This window comes from Schistosoma haematobium, chromosome 4 (genome assembly GCF_000699445.3).
Source record: "Schistosoma haematobium chromosome 4, whole genome shotgun sequence".
Taxonomy (NCBI): Eukaryota; Metazoa; Platyhelminthes; class Trematoda; order Strigeidida; family Schistosomatidae; genus Schistosoma; species Schistosoma haematobium.
In genome coordinates, this window is record NC_067199.1 from 34,549,066 (window position 1) to 34,569,601 (window position 20,536).

The following is a 20,536-nucleotide window of genomic DNA, read 5'->3' on the forward strand; positions in this document are numbered from 1 at the left end:
AGCTACAACAGACTACTCAACTGAAAGGCACCTCATTCATTAGACACAAATCATACTTACTGAAAATGAAAACAACTGACGAGAAATAATACGAAAAAAAGAATAGTTGATAAAACAATAAAGCTTACTTAAAATATCTGTTTCATCAACTATTTCAGCTTGAATAATTTCTTCAATAACATCTTCGAGTGTAACTAGACCAATCATTTCACGATATGGATCACAGTCACCTTCTGTTACTAAACGCTCAACAAATGCCATATGAGCTCTTCCTAAAATCAATTAATATTTAGTTAAATAAATAATGATTGTCAAGAGAATGGGAGAGGGATATTGTGTTAGAAAGCATAAAACAGTATATATCGAAAATAATGAATGAGTGATAATCATTTGAAAAGATTTATAGTTTCAGAATTACACAGTCTAATGACAAACTCCAAGAACGACTATTAAAATCTTAGTGATAATTTGTAACCAGTGGAATTTAATCATGTTGCAACTAAAACTAGTTTCACAGATGGCAATGAATGATAATCACATAATACTCCAATCTAAATGAATTTGGAAACATGAACCGTTAAGTGTGAAATCAGCTGTCCATATGTGTGAAGGTTCTAGATTCGATTTATATTGGGATCGTGGGTGTTCACTACTAAAGAGTCCAATACAAGGAAGAAAAGCCTCTTCAGTGCTCCCTGATCTAGAATGGGTTTTTCTAAAGTTAGTAGTCAATGATTTACATTTTAAATCGAACAATCATCATAAACCATCTAAAAGAAACATAAACATGAAACTGTTGTTCGATGACCAACTCTTCGGAATCCAAGTCGTGTCGGATGGATCCTATCCAAACTAGTAAAAGCAGATATATGTTACATATTAGGTGATGACTTTGTTGTATAATTATGGGAAATTTGGGGTGGATTTTTTTCTTAAAGTTCATATAAAATACGCAATAGAAATATATTTATGATTTACTACTGAAGAGTAAATCGATCCGAATCTGATAAACTAATATTCCGTTTATTTTATAGCTGTGCAGTGAACTTTCTCTCTCATTTTCAAATTTCTTTAGACCAATTATTTATGCATGTTAACCGCATAATTGTACCAATGTAGTGAACGAAAAACTATGGTGGGGGAAACAAATTTATTGCTTAATGCAAAATTACACAATGGCTTAGCAAAATATAAAAACCATACATTAAATACATCATTTGCATATCTTCTTTGCGTTATCCTTTACCTACTCTATTATTCCTCTAATTCTGTCGTTATTTTGATTGCTCTCTGATTTCCTTGCAATTCTCTTTAGTTTAATATTCTGCTGCTAGGCATACCACTTCCGATTGCAGCAACATACTACTTATATCTGTCAGCATAAGTAACATACACCACACCAACACTCATGGGTTTTTATAAAGGGCCTAACAATCTACCGGAAGTCTGAAGTAAAATAAAATTTAAGTGAAACCATCACAAGATTTGGTGTGTTTTCTTTATGACTCATCCTTTTTTGAAGAAACACGAGTCTTCGACAGCAATGGAATTCATGCATGGGCAATTTGTACGCAACGTAAAAAAAACATTTCCCAATATTTAATATTGTGTGCCTAGAATTTATTTACTGCAGTCAAACAAATGGAGTATTGGACAAAAATGATTACCATTGTTACTATTATTATTTTATCATTACGTGTCACTTATTTCTGCTGCATTCAAGACTGTGATCTACTGGTTCCAAATCACATAGTAAAAGCCCTGTATGGAAACAAGCCAGTCAAAACCGAGAAAACGACTTACAATGTTTAATGAGAAATTCACCACACAAAAATGCACAATATAAATAATCTTATCAGAATATTGTTTCGTTGAGATCATAGGATTTAGTAGAACTGATTTTAGTTAAACCACCGGTGAAAACGTGGAAGTCATGACCACTCAGGTACAACCATGTCGGACGAGAGACTGATATTTACCACAGTCAATAAAAAATGGTTTCTCATCATCGTGGGTTGATTGGGTTTAGACATGCACACCATTGAATACCGGCTAAGTAGTCTAGAAGTTAGGCGATCAGGTGCGACCGAAGGTCCTCGGTTCAATTCCTGGATCCGGAAATGGCTTTGTATAATGCTCAAAAGACTTAAAACTAATAAGGAAAGTCCTTTTTTCATTTTATCATGCTAAAGAAAACTTTAAACTCATAAAATGTTCATGTTTTATGTATGGACTTTACATAACATGTAAGCCAATCAAGCCTTGTTCCAGTCTCCCTCTCTATTATAAACTATCAGAATACATTTCATTAGCAAGCTAATAATTAGTGCATGAGCTGACCAATTAAAAATTCTAAACTAGATAACGATTTTCATAAATGAATTCTGTATATCAATATAGAGGCAATGGTGGTTCTCCTACGATGATGACAAACATTCCATAAAACTAATTGTAGCTATGAGAGATTTAAGGAGAGATAACTTTTAGAGGAAAAAACATTTACACTCAAATTAACAAGTTTACGTAATCATATTGTCACAACAGTAGAATAGGGAAAACCTATAATAACCTTAAAAAGTCAATAAACTTCTTAAAATCATTAAACTGTAACAATTTTTTTTATTATATCCATTTCGAAATACTTTTGATTTGTACAGACACTCACTGTTAATTTAGTTGAAAAAGTGTCTTCAAAATCATGTGGTCATTTTAAGAACTAATTGTCAAGCTCATCCCTCAATATTATACTTTTACCATATAAACTTGTGATAATTAGCGTGACGCATTTCTAGTTTGTTTTTATTTATCTTATTCTAACAGTACATTATTCATTATATAAAACATCTTCTGAAAGGATATGAATAGGAAGTCGGATAATACTTTTTCTAAATACAGAAAATATTGGAACAGTTGCATTGAATTTGTCAATCAGTGGTCTCCAATGAGATAACAATGTTTATCAATAAATGAGAAAATATACTATTAGGAAATTATTTATCCATCACCAACTAATATCAAATGTCATTAAACAATTAATAATAATGTTGCATTGAAACCCGAACTAATGATAGGGAGTGATGTAGTTGGGCGTGTCGACCGCTTCATTTATTTTAAGAGTCTCATCAACCCTTGTTGTCTGACGTCTGACGAAATCTCAGCACGGATACAGAAGGTTCGACTAGCTTTTACCAACTCGCGTCATTTATGGCGTAAACGAGGTATCCGTCTACCAACCAAAGGACGTGTTTACTGCGCAGCAGTTCGTTCCGTCCTACTATATGGCAGTGAAACATGGTCGGTAAGACTAGAGGATATTCATAGGTTACTAGTATTTGATCATAGATATCTTCGAAGCATTGATCGTATATCTTGGGACCATCGAGTAAGTAATGCAGTTGTTAGGAAACAGGTACTAGGTAAGGATGGCAAATCAATTGATGACGTAGTGAAACTTCATCAGTTGAGATGGCTTGGACACGTGTTATTTATGCCCAACCACCGACTGCCTCGACGTGCTATGTTCAGTGGTATAGGAGTAGGTTGGAAGAAAGCTAGGGGCGGCCAGAACAAAACATGACACAAATCCATGAAGTCATTGACAAGTGGACTGATCCATGTTGGTAGGTGTAGACTACCTGGTTGGGATCCGCGAGACGATAGCAGCCGATGGTTAGAGACCCTGAATGACATGGCTCAAAATCGTTTACAATGACGCAGGTGCATCCACTCTCTGTGTTCTCCCAAATCCTAATCTTTTGAATTCTTCATGTCCTTTATTTTCTTTCCAAATTTTTTTCACTGGATTATACTCTTTAAATAACATCTTCAAACCCTAGTATTTCCAATTACTGCTCATACTTTTACTACCTCTACCACTATGGGATTTGAATCGACAATTGCATTTGTGTGCTAATGTGGTATGGAAACTCAAACTGATGTACGTACGTGCGAAGTTCTACGTTGTTACTGACTGACAGATAAAATGAACAAATATCATTGGGTTGAATAATTTTTTGTTATTAGTGATAATACTGTGTCAATTAGGCGATAGAAATGTATAACATCAAGTTTTATGAACTTTAAAGAACTCCCTTATGTAGTAACAACAAGATATTAAAAACATACTCAGATTATGTGGTTTTTCGACAACAACAAAGAAAACAAGTGTATTCAAACACAATATGAACGAAGAATATTCTTTTCAATGAATTTCTCATCAGGTTCTACAATTATCTCATATCCAAATTAATAATCCATAAAATTGGTCAGGTCTATGGCAGAGTACATCATTTATAATTGTAACATGTGAATTAAAGATTGTCATATAAAATCAAATCACTAATGTTAGGGGGCTGACTAATGTAATGTTAACTTGAATCACTTTATAAGTGGAATGAAATTGTGAAATGAATGATCAGAATGAATATGGTCAACATGGGGTGAGGGAGAGAGAGAGAATAATGGAATAAAAATCGGAAATTACGTAATATGTAGAATAATATGAATTAGTAGATAGGGGTGGATGCTAAATAAATTTCTCAAAAAGGTTAGCAAGTATAATAATAATAACGACACTGGCAAGATGTGTGAATAAAATAAGTTCTGGATATAAAAATGAACATTAATCAAGTTACGTCACCATCTTATAAAATTGATTATTAACTAGTTGGCTCCAAAGTTGGCCGGGGTAAAAGAAACGACTGAACATATTTCTTTTGGATGCAAAGTTCTGGCTTTTTGATTCGAATAGCAATTGCTTCAGCCGTCTGTAGGATTCTCAGTCTGACGGAATTAGGTAGAATGCTGTTAACACAATATATTATTGCGAAAGATTGCTCCATGTTGGCTGTATGTCCCGTCCAAATTAAATGGGCTAAAATGGAGCTGTTAACCGTTTTAACTACACCTTTGCTTAACCACACTGGGAGGTGCTAACGAGCCCGAATATACAAATTCCTAGAACATCTGCCAATATAACTTGCTCCATAGGAGCAGTTGAAATGATAGATACAGAAAGAAGTGGCTAGTCTAGGCAATTTATCTTTCAACCTTGGAGTGATCATTGGACGTGTAGAAAACATTGATTGTAGTTTACCTGCATCAAAAGCTCTTTGAATTGATCTGCGTAACTTCAGTCTTAGAATTTCACTAGGTGCATCGCCCCTGAATCGTAAGCGTATATACAGAGGCTTTTTATTCACGGTCAGGCATACTCTATGCTTTCTTTTATTGGCTATTTTTCTATTTATAAATTTCTCTGGATATCCATTTTCTTCCAGGATCGTGTATAATGCCTTTCTTTCATCTTCGACCGTATCTAGAGAGTATATGGTCTTGATTCTATGGTGCAGCGTCTTAAACAGGTTCCTTTTATATTGCAGAGGAACAAAACTAAGAAAGTTTGTATATTGGCCCGTCTAAGTAGTTTTCTTGTTTATGTTTCTCCTTAATTACCCGTCTTTTCTCATTGTAATCAGAACATCTAGAAAGAATATTATAACCCCATTTTCTTCCTCACATATGAATTTTATGGACGGGTGAACTGTATTGAATCGCTCGAGTGCTTTTATCAAGTCCGTATAGTCGTTACAAGGGATAAACGTATCGTCCATATATCAGCAGTAAAATGAAAACTTTTCGATCTGTTGTGCCAGTGAGCCGTTTTCTAGTTTAGAGAGAAAAATGTCAGACAATATGGGACCTAAGGGTGGACCCATTGCGACACCATCTATTTGTCTATAGCCTTCACCATTAAGTTTGAGATGTACATTTTAGTAGTAATTCTTCGATGATCTCCACAGGGAATGTAGTTTCCATTTCTTGTTCACAAATATATTCTACAGTCTCTCTATGTAAACAATGACGTTACATCAAAGGACATCATCGTTTGACCTTTCGTGTTTGTTTTTAATTTTGTCGACGAATCGGAATACAACCTTAATACTATACATCCCTAGGTGTTTGTGGAGTGAATTTAAAACGGTTACTAACCACTTTGCTACAGTATGATAAAGGGAATCGTACATGTTCGAAATTGGTCTCAATGGGATACCCGGTTTATGTACCTTCGGTAGTCCGTACAACCTAGGTAAATGGGTAACTATCGGTTTAATTGTTTCATATATGCCTGGTGGAATCATCTGTTGGTCCCTGAGTTTTTTTTGAAGATCTGGTCAGTTCATTTTTCAGCAATTAAAACCTTGTGAACAAGTATATTCAATATACAATATTTTAAAATTAGCCTATTTATTACAATACTTCAAATTCACAATATGACGTTATTATTGAGTGACGTGAAACAATAACTTATAGGACTTAAATAGTTATACTTAAGTAGATAACGCGATGGCGTTTGAGACGAATGGTACTGGGTTCGAGTCTCGGAGTGAATATCAACTCTTGGATGTAGGTACATACAGCTGACGAATCCCGAATAGGACGAAACGCGCATCCTAGATTGCACTACTAGTCACCATCCATCTCTGTTTATAATGCTTGTGACTTAAGGCAATATCGAGGCAATCCGTATAGGACGCATATATACCAACAAGAAACTGATCAACTGCAGTCCTAAACGTCAATGGGAAGATTCAAACAACCAATACAAAAATGAATTAGATTGATTTTTCAACGATATCATGAAAATTTATTCAGTTAACCTGGTACACATACGCATCGAATTTGAATTGTTACACTAAATCATCACAATAAGTTGAAATTATCAAAACAGATCTCATAGTAGTAGAAATAATAAAAGTATTAGCGATAGTAGAAAGAATTCGGCATAGACAATATGATCTTAAGAAGAATGAATGAATTTGTCGAAGAAAAATAGTTAAAATCCAACGAGAGATAAAGAAGAAATGGATTTACCTCATCATTAACAATTATGATCACTATAATGTTCCGCATTCTCAACATCTCCAACCATTGTAAGCAGAGATAATCTTATTGGTTAAATCCATATTATTAACTATTTTCATTAAATCATGAACCACAATATAAATTCTAATTGTATATATGATCTCAATATTTTTTAATATAAAAGGTCTATTTCTATGGTCAAGTTTCGAATTATTCACACATTGAATATACTGAAATAATTAATGAAATAAGAATGCTGAAGAATAAATTGTGTTGAATTCATGAGTCAATTTAAGCTAGACCACTATGGGAAACCTGGATACACTGAATGGCCGGTTTGTCCTAGTATAGGACTCATGAGTAGTGCGCATCCATGATCCCACACACGAAACTCGAACACAAGACCTTCGGTCTCGTGCGCGAACGACTAATCTCTAGATAATAATCATCATGTGCTCACTAGCGATTGGCTTCAAGATTTATTTTCTTGAGTTCTAGTGAGAAACAGTGACCAGTGGAGTTCAACCATGTCTGTTGTGAGTCAGTGACTCATTGAAGACAATTGCGGACAGTGGCTCAATTTCGTGAATTGGTTGAAGTTAGACATTAACACCGTTGGATGCCAGCTCACTGATTTATTCAACTAATAAATTACAACAGTCTCCACAAAACCCCCATTGTGATGATAAATTTTGTGTTGTATTATTTTCCTTCCGAGTAAAAATTAAATTTCCAACTGACTAAGTTACAAGAAAGTGAACATCAAATATATCACAGTAAAACGAAATTATGCTGCTAAACAAAATTGAGATCTAATTTCACCCGTTTTAACCAATCAAAAGGTAGAAAATATTTTTAAAAAGAATGGATGGACGAACTGTTGTACGAAATGAAAGGAATTACACGGAATTTATTATTTTTACATGATGAATGAAATTCCTAAGTTTACCATAGATTCTAACTCATTACAGTTTAGGATTACGATAGAAGTTCAAGGTTTGGATTTAGGCTTTGGATGTTAGAATTAACGTTAAAACTAGGGTTATGATTTAAGATTAAAATGTAAAGAATGTGGTTATTCTACTGTAATTTTAAATCTAACTCTAAATCCTCAACCCTAACCCTAAACTGTACGTTTTATTCTTGATAATATAGTTCAACCCAATTAATTATAGTTTCTTGATTGATGACGTCATACTAAATTGATATACGCGCTATGACTTTGAATTTGCTTTCGCTTTCCTGACTGGCTCGATAGTATACCGTAGGCTCACTATATATCATCTCAAGTAACTAAGCTTACACTAAAACATGGAGACAATATCTAGACTTTCAAGTTAGAAAGTACGTGTAACCATGTGTGAAGTTGTGGCTCATAGGTTCCATTTTCAACTAGTAGGTCATGGGTTCGAATCCTGCTTTGATTTCGATTACTTTGGCCAGAGAGGTAGTGTAACTAGCCGTTACAAACACATTATTTTGTAATGAACAATAATGTCCAATATAAACTTGCAGTAGTAGTGTTCGAGGCACCGTAACTCATCTACTAAGTGCTAGTATTCACCCATGTACCCTGTTTTGATCCTGATCTTCATCTGAATCCTAGAAATACGTTAACCAGACATCAGAAACGAAGTAGTTGAAGTTAGGTTCAAAAACCTGAGATCTATATAGATTTCCTCAGTCAGTGAAAATCTTTAAGAAAACTCAGACCAATGGAATTTTTTGGTGCATTTTCCCCCAAAATCTCCGCAAAATTGATCAATTACTCCAGGAAGTTGGGAGTTTGAGATATATCGAAAGCTGGTTGTTTTAATTCATCAGTAGTTGCGTCATCGCCTAGATTAATCATAAGAAGTGAAGTAGCTGAGTGTGATGATTACTTCAATTGTCTTGGAAGTCTCATCAACTCTGGTAGCAGGTTCTTAGTGGCTTGTCTGAAAAAATCACGGAGAAAATTCAGAAATCTCGGTTGGATTGTGTCAAATTACATTAGCTGTAGGAGGCGAGATGCCTACCTACCAACCAAAGAAAGAGTATACTACACAGAAAATAATTCTGTATTCCTTTATGTATGTAGGATAGGGTTTATTAGGGTAAAAGACAAATGTTTCTGATCACAAGTCTCTTCGAAACACTGCTCATGTATTGTGGAAGAAACGGATGGACACTGTTAAGGTTAGATGCAAGGTACTAGGCAAAGATGGGGAATCAATTGGTGAGGTTTTGAGTTCTCATCGGCTGATTTGTCCCGGACAAGTGTTTCGTATGCCCACTCACCTCCTACCTCGACATGTAATAATGGCTATAATACAATTAACTTGGAAGAGTTAGGGGTGGGGAAACCATGAAGTGGGACCAATCCATTAGGTCATCGATTGTTGATCGGAGTCATATTAGTTGATGCAGACTACCTGGTTGGGTTCTGAAAGATAACTGCAATCAGTGTTTGAAGACGTTAGATGACATGCAGATGTATTCACTCTTCATCTTCATATCGACTCTGAGTTCCAGTATTTCTTCGTTTAACTTTTTCACTTTTTCTTCTTAAACCGGATTCTTAATGTTTAGTCCTTCTAATCATGGTTATGATTATTTCGACTACCTTGCTACTCATTTTTCTTTATTTTATCTTGTCGTACTGACATGGTATGGTATCTTAGGATAGCGCAAATTTGTCCCAGTCTGAACGATTGAGCCATTACTCAAAAAAAAACTAGATTTAATGTGGTGAAAACAACAAAATGATAACACAAGATTTTAGTGAATAAAAAAGGATAGTAGTTGTCAGGCAATTTATGTCTTGATGTTTACTTTTTTATTTTCATTATGATGCCACTTTAACAAAAAAACATAGTTTGAATAGATAAACTCATGAAATGAATATTTTCAATAATTCAGTAGGTAGCTATAAATTATGGAAACACTTAGGTATTGTGTGAGAATATGTTCTATTTGATAACATTAAATAAGAGTTTTTTTATTAAAGTTGCAGACTAGCTAGCATCGGAATCCAGAAAGCGTTTCGTTTTTTTCGGGGGGGGGAGGGACTTATCAAATGAATATGCTTGCGTTTCGACCTCCAATTTCCCACCCAGATTTAAACCCAGTACCATTTGAATTCACTTAGTGTTGTTTTTAATTTTATCTTCAGATTGTTATTATCAGGACTCAGTAGCTAAGTGGATAGCGCGATGGCGTTTGAAGCGAACGGTATTGGGTTCGAGTCGCAGAGTGAATATCAACTCTGGCATGCAGTTACATCCAGATGACAAGTCCCAAATAAGACGAAACGCGCGTCCTGAATTCCACTGCTAGCCACTATCCATCTTTTCAGTACCAATTGCTTCAACCATCGACAGGTTATCTTATGAGAAATTAAGTTTTGTGGCTAATTGAAATATCGAGGCAATCCGCACAGCATGTACATGTGCCAATAGACACTGATCGATTGGAGTTGTTAGAATTACAGACGGGAAAATACAAACACTTACAAACTAAATACCAGTACTGTAATATGGAGAATTAATTAGAGTTTCAGTAGAGTAATGCTGTAACAGTTAACTGGAAACAGTACAAAACTATACTAGAACGGTATACATAACAAAGTGACTAACGATATATTCTGCTCGGATAGAATGGTTTAGACTTAGCTTCGACTGTACTACAAGATTTCAATCACGTGTTTAAATTGACCGTATTATATAAATTGAAAACATTTTATAAACAAAACCTACTCGAAAATCAATTGTCCGAATAGAAAAATATGTACTTATTAATTTTTATTTGTGTGTAGTATGCATACATTCTGGTACAACAGGATACCAAAAGTATAGGTCAAACAAATAAACAGATAATATTGAGAATACAACTAAAAAAAGAAAATTAAACTAGAATACTGCACCTTAAGTTACATAGTTCAGGTAAAAATACAGCCACAAAGGATTTCTTTCAATTAGAAGAGTTCTTTTCGTTTTTACGGAGAATGTAGAAGAAAACTACAGTAGTACCATCATCAGTTTCTAATCTGACCCGTGTCTGATAATGCTTTAAGCCACTGAGTTGCACCGTCTCTAGAATCCCAACCAAATAGTCTTGATGGAGAGGCAAACGTTAATTCTATATAGCCATTATTATTACTAAAACGGCGCCAGGTTATAAACTGACCATCTCTGAACTTTTTACACCTAGTCTCAAAGTCAAACATTAATGTACAATATAGAAGCCATTAGGACGATATCCTTGAAAAATCTTCAAGCCACTGAGGTGAATATTTTAGGATGTTAACACTAATTATATCATTACTGTTTTTGAACCTACATTGCTGAACCTCAATATTACCAGCATAATATTTTCATCCGATGTCAGCAATACATTTTCAAAAGTAGCGATATATATATATACTCACATTTTTCACTAAGGTATATCTGCTACGTTTTAAGTAGCTGTCTTTACACATACAGCTGGTTTAGAGTTGGCTTAACAAACTTATAAATATAGTTAATAGGTTACATTATCTATACATAGGCATAATTAGAGGAGAACACTAAGTAAATGATATATTATAGTTTATATCACGGACAGAATTTAGTTAGACAACCTTTGAAAACCTGGGATCGTTGATCAGATGTTTAGTCCTATTACGAGAATATGGAATAATGAGCATCCACGACATTGTCACAAATTTACCTAGGAGTTTCAGGTGACGACTTAGCTTTTAGATTATTGAGTTTGGATCCAGTGGTTTAGTTGTGTAACTTCAATCGGTTCGCAATATTGCGAAACCATTACCGAGTGCTACTGGTAAGTAACAGCCCCGCTCTCAGTACAATTAAACTCCACTTGACCACACCTCATTAAAACTTCAGGAATTTCGTCTCTAGAGTAGTAACTAGTGAACACACTACTATTGTTATTACTATTATTATTATAGATGTAAAGAATTGATGATGAAGTAAAAAATGTAAACTAATGAATGCTCACTCAGTGGCCTAAATTTTAAGCACTACCTGTGAGACCTCAAGGTCCTGAGTTCGATCCCCAGTGGGGTCGTAAGTGCTTATGGCTAAGGGGTCTCATACTAAGATTAAACAGTTACTCAATGCTGCCAAATTTTCAAAAGTTATTTAACTAAGATAAGTTTGTGATGTAAACTATAGAACTTAACAATCTTCACAAATTTGAAAAATTAAAAATATAAGTTTTTGATTGAGATCACGAACCGATTGATGCTAGGCCACCATTGAAAACCTGGAAGCACTGGACGGCCGTTTCGTCCTATTGTGTGACTCCTCAGCAGTGCGCATCCACGATCCCGCTCGCGGGATTCGAGCCCAGGGTCTTCACCCCCGAGCGGGATCGTGGATGCGCACTGCTGAGGAGTCCCACAATAGGACGAAACGGCCGTCCAGTGCTTCCAGGTTTTCAATGGTGGCTAAAATCAATCGGTTCATGATCCCAATCAAAAACTTAACAATCTCCACAACCCCTAAACTGTTAAAAAGATAAATTATACAAGGAAATGTATCTAAAAATAAATATGCTAAACATTAAACTAACCTTGACGAAATTCTTTTAACATCATTCCTAAATTAGTTGTATCCAATACAATGATAATTGAACGATTATAAAAATCACAAACAGTTGATACTGGAACTTTATCATCTGTATTAATAAAAGCTAAATCTTTTACATTTAATACAGATCGAATATTTTGTCGATCATTTTCATAAACTGGTATACGTGTATAACCATTTGAGAAAATTTCATTCATTGTATGAAAATCTAAATTAGCTGAATAAGATAACATGAATGCATCAGATAATGGTGTCATTACATCAGCTACAGTTTTAGTAGTTAAAGCTAATGCACCAGTAATAATATTCATTTCATCTGTTGCTACTGTTCCAGCTAATGCCTTTATTTATAAAGAAGAAAATAAAATAAAGTTAAACAATGGATGAAACAATATCATAATTTATGAAGAAGAATAATGACAAATTTTAAATAATGAAAAAGATACGACTATGATTATTACTATTATTTCTATCTGTTTTGTATTTATTTAGATAGTTCGTTTAATTTATGCACGCAAAAGTTTGAGTTTCTCTGTTGTCAATAGTAAAGAATCCATTTAATTAGTATCCATTGGAATATGTATATCATAAAACAGATTGCCTCGACAATGTCTTTATTTACAAGTTTTGTAAAAGATGGACTCTGGTTGGTGGTGGAATTTAAAAAACACGTTTACTCCTATTTGGACTCATTAGCCGAATTTGTCTGTATTGCAATAGTGATATATGTAAACATACAATTTCATATCTGTCGAACAAGTCATTGGCTATCTGCAATAAGTAGCTCAGGGAATTATGTGTAGGCTTTTGAAGTAGAAGTTATTGGGTTGGAGTCCCAGTATGAATATTAACTGCTAGCGCAGCCCATTTTTACTAAAACTGTGCTGGATCACTTTGATATCTAGAGTTCTGTAGTTCGATTTCAACTAACACTTAAGTTTCTTTTTAAATTAAACATAATCACCACCATCTCTGTTCAAATACAGTTCATTAGATACAAGTATACTTAAATTGTTTATATTACTTATCATAAGTAGTTATTTATCAAGATAATTTTGTAGAGATGTTGTACAAGTTGTATATAATTCGTAACACAAACTGATGCCGCTGAAAAGGTAAAGAGGATTTAACAGATGTTTTCATTCAGGTCAGAGCGACTAGTCACAGATACGCAACAACGAACGAATACTGGATCAAGAATAAAGGTCTTAGGTGGTCCAAAAAGGACTATGCCTTTAAACCATTGAGGAATCGAATGATCTATATTTTTCAGTCTCAATCCGTTTGTGCTAACGCCCGATCAACCCTAAATAACAATATCGACGGGCTGTATGTTACAAGTTACAGTTTGGAATACGGTTATTAGGTAACAGGATGTCTGAATGGAAATTTTACACAATAATCATTTCCGTCAAAAACCGACATGTTAATGTTATTGGAAAGACTCATCACGGATTGGGAAAAATAATTTAGTGTAGTAGAGTTAATACACAGATAAAGCAAAAGCAAACTATTTAGCAGTTAATATATTTACTTACTACGGACAAACACAATAGAAAATTACTTCTTTTTAATGACGAACATAAAGTATCCTAATCTGTTTAAAAAACATCTTTATAGATGACTAACAGGAATTCAATGGCCTACATTTTTAAATTCATTCAACATGAGATATGGTGCTAACCACATTACCTGTCAACTAATTTGTCTAGAAGTGATGTGAAAATAGAAACAAGAAGCCCTGACAAACTACCAAAGCTATTTTTCGGGACGTTATTTCATTTTATGCAAAGCTTGTAAAACACTAACATTTATTTTTGTCCGTAATCTGTTCTACAGAACATAAACTTTCGTTCGATGTATGATTCATTGCTATACCCTTTTCTGTTCCGAAGCTACTGTAATTTCAACATAATATTTTGCACCCTATTTTCTACGCTAATTCCCGGCTTTGGACATAATTGTATTTTTCCTAATTATTGTACGTTGTGGTCGGGTTAGTCACCTATTTATTCATGTACCTTTTTACAGTAATCCGAAAATCAGGATATCAGGAATAGATCGAGTAGTGTTCCAGTTGTCTTGTCTTCTCTTATTCGCGTGCTTGTCAGTCAATCAGGTGGTAGAATAGTTTTCTTCTCTCTACCCCACTTCGAACTCACGCGTACTAGCCTCAAGGTTAGGTCAGTCAGCCTAACGCGCCAAGGTCTTAATCTGGATTAGATAAGTACCCTCAGCACCAAAAGTGGGTAGACAGACCAAAGGACATAACAAGAAGTAACACGCCCACTGAAGGAGTTGGTTCCAATCTTTGAAGGGGATCTTCGGTGTGACCTGTAGACAAATCCAATATTAGGATTAAACAGCTGACCAGAGACTACCTACCGATTTTAAATGGGTTCGCTTTTTTTCGCTAAAGTCAGTTCGTGCGTTTTAACTAATTTTGAACTGGACAGTACCCACAGAACTCCTATGGTAATGTGATAAATCTTGATATATATATATATGTATATATATATATATATAGTAACTATAACGTCAGTTACTGTGAATAACATCGCAAGTAATTGTCACTCACGTTCTTATAAAAACCGATAGGCATAAGTTGTATTACTCATAGAAATGATGTAACCTAGATTGATGAGTAAATAACTATCAGAGTAAACGATAATGAACAATAAATGATCTTTATGATACTATTGAATTCTTATCATTTAAGTACGCTGAATCGTGAGTATTAGTAGTTGAAATATTAAACTTAGAACTATCAATTTTACTCTATCACACGTTATTTCTAACCTTTACACGCAAAAAATAATAATAATAGAGGTTTGCGTATGAGTTTACAAGTGAATCTATACTCGATTATCAAATTACATAAAATTAAATTCTTTTCTAATTATAATAGTTCCGGTAAGTTCAGTAGTAAGCAACAATAAATTAAACTGCTCTTATCATTTGTTAGTTTAGTAAAGTGTCAATAATAATAATAATGATAATAAAATCTATTCTATAATGGAAAACTAAATTCATTATATCTTATTTACAATTGATTGAGTTATAATTCGGACAAATACATTTTATAAACTTCACAATTCTATTTCATAATAAAATCTTTAATAACTTTCACAATCAACTGAATGTTGACTGATTTTAGCATTTAACTAAATACAAATTCTTTCATACAACTTTCAGTTATATTATTTTGTATGATATCTAAAGATACCAATAGACTGAAAAAGCTGATATATGTAAAGCAAGATTCAGAGACTGACAGGCAATGACTACACTCATTTACTACATTAAATCCTACTTATTCAAGCAAAGACGGATAGTCGCTAGCAGTGGAATTCAGGAAGTGCGTTTCGTTCTATCTGGGACTCGTTAACTGGATGCATCTGCATCCCAGAGTTGATGTTGACTCCGGGACTCGAACCAAGTTCCGTTCGCTTCAAATGCCATCGCGTTATCTACTTAGCTACTGGCTCTACGTGCTGCTACTGGATCCACCAATTCACATGCCTTCAAATGCCCTGGCATGGCCGAGAGTGGGGTGGGACCGCCCTCCCTCTCGAAATACTCTCACACGGCCACGCGTATACAGCCTCTGCCAGGGAAGTCCTACTCACTGCCTTCTCGCATCACGGGTATTGTTTACGAAATTGAGAGGACGAAAAGCGAATGTCCGGCGCTTTAACCGGATTCCAAACCAATCGTGCACATGGGCTCCAGTATCCTGCGGGAACAAATGGCGTATGAATCAATCGCTGGTCACCGGCTACCATGGGATTGCATCTCCTTACGATGCTCCACTGCCTTATGGGTTTGACCTTTAGGTCAAAGGCTCGGGGTGTGGCCCCCTAAGAAAACCACTTGCTTCAGTCTGGGCGCCCAGGCAGTATCACAGCCAACACACACAAATATAGTGTGGCGCATATATATTAGGCGCCCTCTTGTACCAATATTTATGTGTTGAAATAAATAAATATATAAGGCAATGACTAGATCTGTTGTGAGTTATTTAGTGAGTATATTTTTAATAATTGAATTCATGAGTCAATTGAAGCTAGACCACTATGGAAAACCTGGAAGCATTGAACGAACGTTTCATCCTAGTATGGGACTCCTCAGCAGTGAGCACCCATGATCCCGCCTCGCGAGATTCGAACCCAGAACCTATCAGTCTAGTGTTTCCAGGTTTTCTATGGTGGTCTAGCTTCAATTGACTCATGAATTCAATTATCAAATTACTACAATTTCCACAAAACCCCTCTGTGAGTATATTTTCCTTGCATAGAATAGAAAAATGTATTTTTAAAGCAATGTTCAACACAGATTGACCTTATTTGACATACTAATAAAACTTATGGAGCACTTAACAGTTGCAGTGCATACTCACAACCCCCCCCCATGTTCGACAGATCTCGTGGTGAACCTCTATTAAACATTTTCATGATTCTTAATTAATCATGAGCACTGATTAGTACTATTTCATGTTTTCACTATTGAGTGAATGTTAAATAATAATATTTTAGGTACTTCAGTGAGGAGTCACCTATTTAAATGTTAAAAGGTTGATGCTATTGTATTTATTTGCTTGAAGCAAAAATACTATTAATACAAACAGTTAACTCTTATCTAAGCAAAGAGTATGAGCTTCTGAAAAAGGTTTGAAGAATTATAAATATGTTCTACCACAGGATTTTGAGGCCTTCGTATACCACTAGATTAGTTGAATTAAAACTATCCTCTACTTTATAGTGTGTCAAATGATTTAACATAATTTCATTACAGTCTTTAAATTACTTGATAATGATTTCGATTTTTTCCTGTCACTCAGAACGATGAAGTTACTAAGACACAAAAATAGTTTACAAACTCTACATTCACTATTTTCTAATTGATTAACTGACTTTTGTATCAACCTGTCAAAGGTGAAACACTACTTAAATGCTTCATAACAGCTTCATATATGAATATGCTCAAAAAGTAAACTTCCAATTTTCTACCTTTATGTTTTTATAAACTGAAACCTTTTACAGTATTAAGTTTTGTTTTCCAACATTTTATCATTCATAATCCTGTTTATTGTTTTTGTTTAAATTATAATCCTTAAGCAATCTAGTTTGTTTTTAACCCTAAAAACAATAATACACTTATAACTAAGAGTATGTTCTCTTAGTAACGGTAAGTTATTTAATGTAACAAAAATATTTCCAAAACAAAATCTTAGTTTTTTGTTTTATAAATTAGATGAAATGTTATTAGTAGTAGAACCCGAGATGAGCATTTCACGGATGATGTTCATTATGGGATCTTGAACTCATCGTACTCATTAAACAATTGAGTGACTTAGTTTTTTTATTTATTCATGATATATAACCTTTTTATATCTGTAAGACTATAATTTATGTAGACTATTAATTTGACAGTTCAATGATTTATATCTTCAACTTCAGTCAAATTGCGATCATGTGCAATCCTCAGCTAAACTTATCAACGAGTTACTATCTTGCTTCTGAATTAGTGAACTTGAAAGTTGGTTTCTCATATGACCTTCGGAAAACTTATATACATGTATATGGTTCCTTCAAAAAATGGTTTGAGTTAATAAAGTTTAAGTGAAACTTGGGAACAGGTCTTATTACATTCAACAAATTTGCAGTTGATTGGTAATTGAGTAGTGATTGGTTTCATGTTTGTCAAGTCTTTTAGTGCTGATCGGATTCCTGTGATCAAATCGCTATGTGACAGTTAGTCTGAATGATTCGGCATCATATGTACTATGCTGAGATATTTAGTAGATGGACGTAGTTGGTAAGGAACTCTGAATGTTAGTCAACAGAATTCGGTCAGCTACAAAATACTAGATAAACATGGCATTACTCAATGATCAATCGCCCACAAACACTTAGGTTCGAAAGGTCAACTGAAGCCCAAATGGCTGTTGTAACACCTCAGACTATGAAGTTAAGTGATAGAGCTTCGAATTCACTAGAAATAACCAGTTCCCTGAAGACTGAAGACAACTTTTGCCGGTGAGAGAGAACGAGCACGTGACTAAGGTCTAGAGTTTACTGGCGATTGCTTCCAACCGCCTAACATTCCATGAAGTGTTGTGGGCTAGTTATAGAGGTAACATGTTAGACCATATGTTAATAAATTTGTTTAATGTTGATGGATGGTTGTTCGCCCCCGAATGCCCTGGTATGGCCGAGAGTGGGGTGAGTCCGCTCTCCCTCTCGAAATACTCTCACACGGCCGCGCGTATACAGCCTCTGCCAGGGAAGTCCTACTCACTGCCTTCTCACATCACGGGTATTGTTTACGAAATTGAGAGGACGAAAAGCGAATGTCCGGCGCTTTAACCGGATTCCAAACCAATCGTGCACATGGGCTCCAGTATCCTGCGGGAACAAATGGCGTATGAACCAATCGCTGGTCACCGGCTACCATGGGATTGCATCTCCTTACGATGCTCCACTGCCTTATGGGTTAGACCTTTAGGTCAAAGGCTCGAGGAGTGGCCCCCTAAGATAACCACCTGCTTCGGTTTGGGCACCCGGGCAGTATCACAGCCCACACACAAACGATGAACTCTATGTCTATGGCAACTGCTTTTCTCGCTCCGAAAAACAATCAGTCGATTCAAATAATTATCATTACTATTATTGTCATTATTAATACTATTATTATTACTATTATTGTCATTATTATTATTATTATTATTATTATTTTCCACATTATTCACCCTCCTTTATACTTATACAGCGGCTCGTCTTTGGTGGAAATCCGACTGTATCTAAACGTTCTCGAGTCACTGTCCGGTTGAAAATTGTATGTTACCATCGAATATGAGTACTGAAGCAGTTTTTCTGAAACCACGTGCGCCATTCAAACTGGCTGCCTTCAACGTTCGCACACTTATGCAGGTTGGTCAACAGATAGGGCTGGCTATGTCTTTGGAAAGTCTTAATATTGATGTTTGTTGTCTATCCGAGACCCGTATTCAAGACTCTGGCGAAGTACTACAAATTCGATCTCCATCTGTCGCTTCGAAAAGCTTGTTTTACGTGCGTTTATCCGGGGACCCTATGGCATCTTCGTCTGGTCTTGCTGGCGTTGGTGTCGCACTAAGCGCTAGAGCTGAGGCAGCACTAGTCGATTGGATCCCCATTAACAGTCGGTTATGTGCTGTTAGATTAGAAAGTTCCATCAAAGTGAGAAGAAATCGGCGTGAGAAACGATGTCTTTTCGTCATCTCCGCCTATGCCCCGACAGATTGCAGCCCGGATGCAATCAAGGATGAGTTCTACCACCAGTTATCTGTTCTTCTCCAGAAAGTGCGTTCGACAGATATTGTAGTACTAGCCGGAGACTTGAATGCTCAGGTCGGGCGTCTAGGCACAGAAGAGAGTCGTTTAGGTGGCCGATGGGGACTCGTTGGTCGCAGGTCAGATAACGGGGACCGTCTACTGCAACTGTGCACAGACCACAACCTGTTTCTGGCTAGCACTAACTTTCGGCACAGTCATCGCCGATGTGCCACCTGGCGTCCTCCCTCTGCATCCCAAGCCTGGACTCAGATTGATCACATCGCGATCAGCTACCGCTGGCGTGGTTGTGTAAAAGACTGCCGCTCCTTTTGGAGTACCTATCTGGACTCTGACCATGCCTTGGTCTGCGCCAATCTTGCCTTACTTTTCAGTGGACAACGAAGTGACCGCCAGCAAAGGATTGATATTAGCAAGCTGGTTGCAACTTCTGTTGCAAATAAGTATCGAACCGAGCTAGCCTCTAGGCTAGCTACCACTCCACCGAAAAGTATAGATGAGCATTGGTTGCAATTGCATGACGCCATGAAAATGGCGGGAACAGTCAGTTGTGGGTTTGCGAAACGTCCCGCTTTTAAGCACTGGGTTTCTTCTGGTTCCTTACAACTCATTGAAGCCCGTCGGTCTACTCCGGGTGACCGTGAGTTTGACCATAAACGAAGGATGTTACGTAAAGAAATTGGGCAAAGCTTGCGTAAGGACCGAGAAGCCTGGTGGTCGATGCGTGCTAATGAGCTGGAAGCAGCAGCTGCATCTGGTAAC

General features: G+C 35.8%; 1 protein-coding gene across 1 annotated transcript in view; it reads right to left on the minus strand.

Annotated features, from left to right (window-relative positions):
* Positions 1-20,536, minus strand: part of CNNM2 (Metal transporter cnnm2) — a 70,225-nt gene that overhangs the window by 42,285 nt on the left and 7,404 nt on the right. The window contains exons 4-5 of the mRNA XM_051216265.1: positions 12,424-12,781; positions 129-272 (exon numbers count right to left, since the gene is read on the minus strand). Coding sequence (XP_051066836.1) covers positions 129-272; positions 12,424-12,781 — 502 coding nt within the window. The remainder of the gene's footprint in view (positions 1-128; positions 273-12,423; positions 12,782-20,536) is intronic.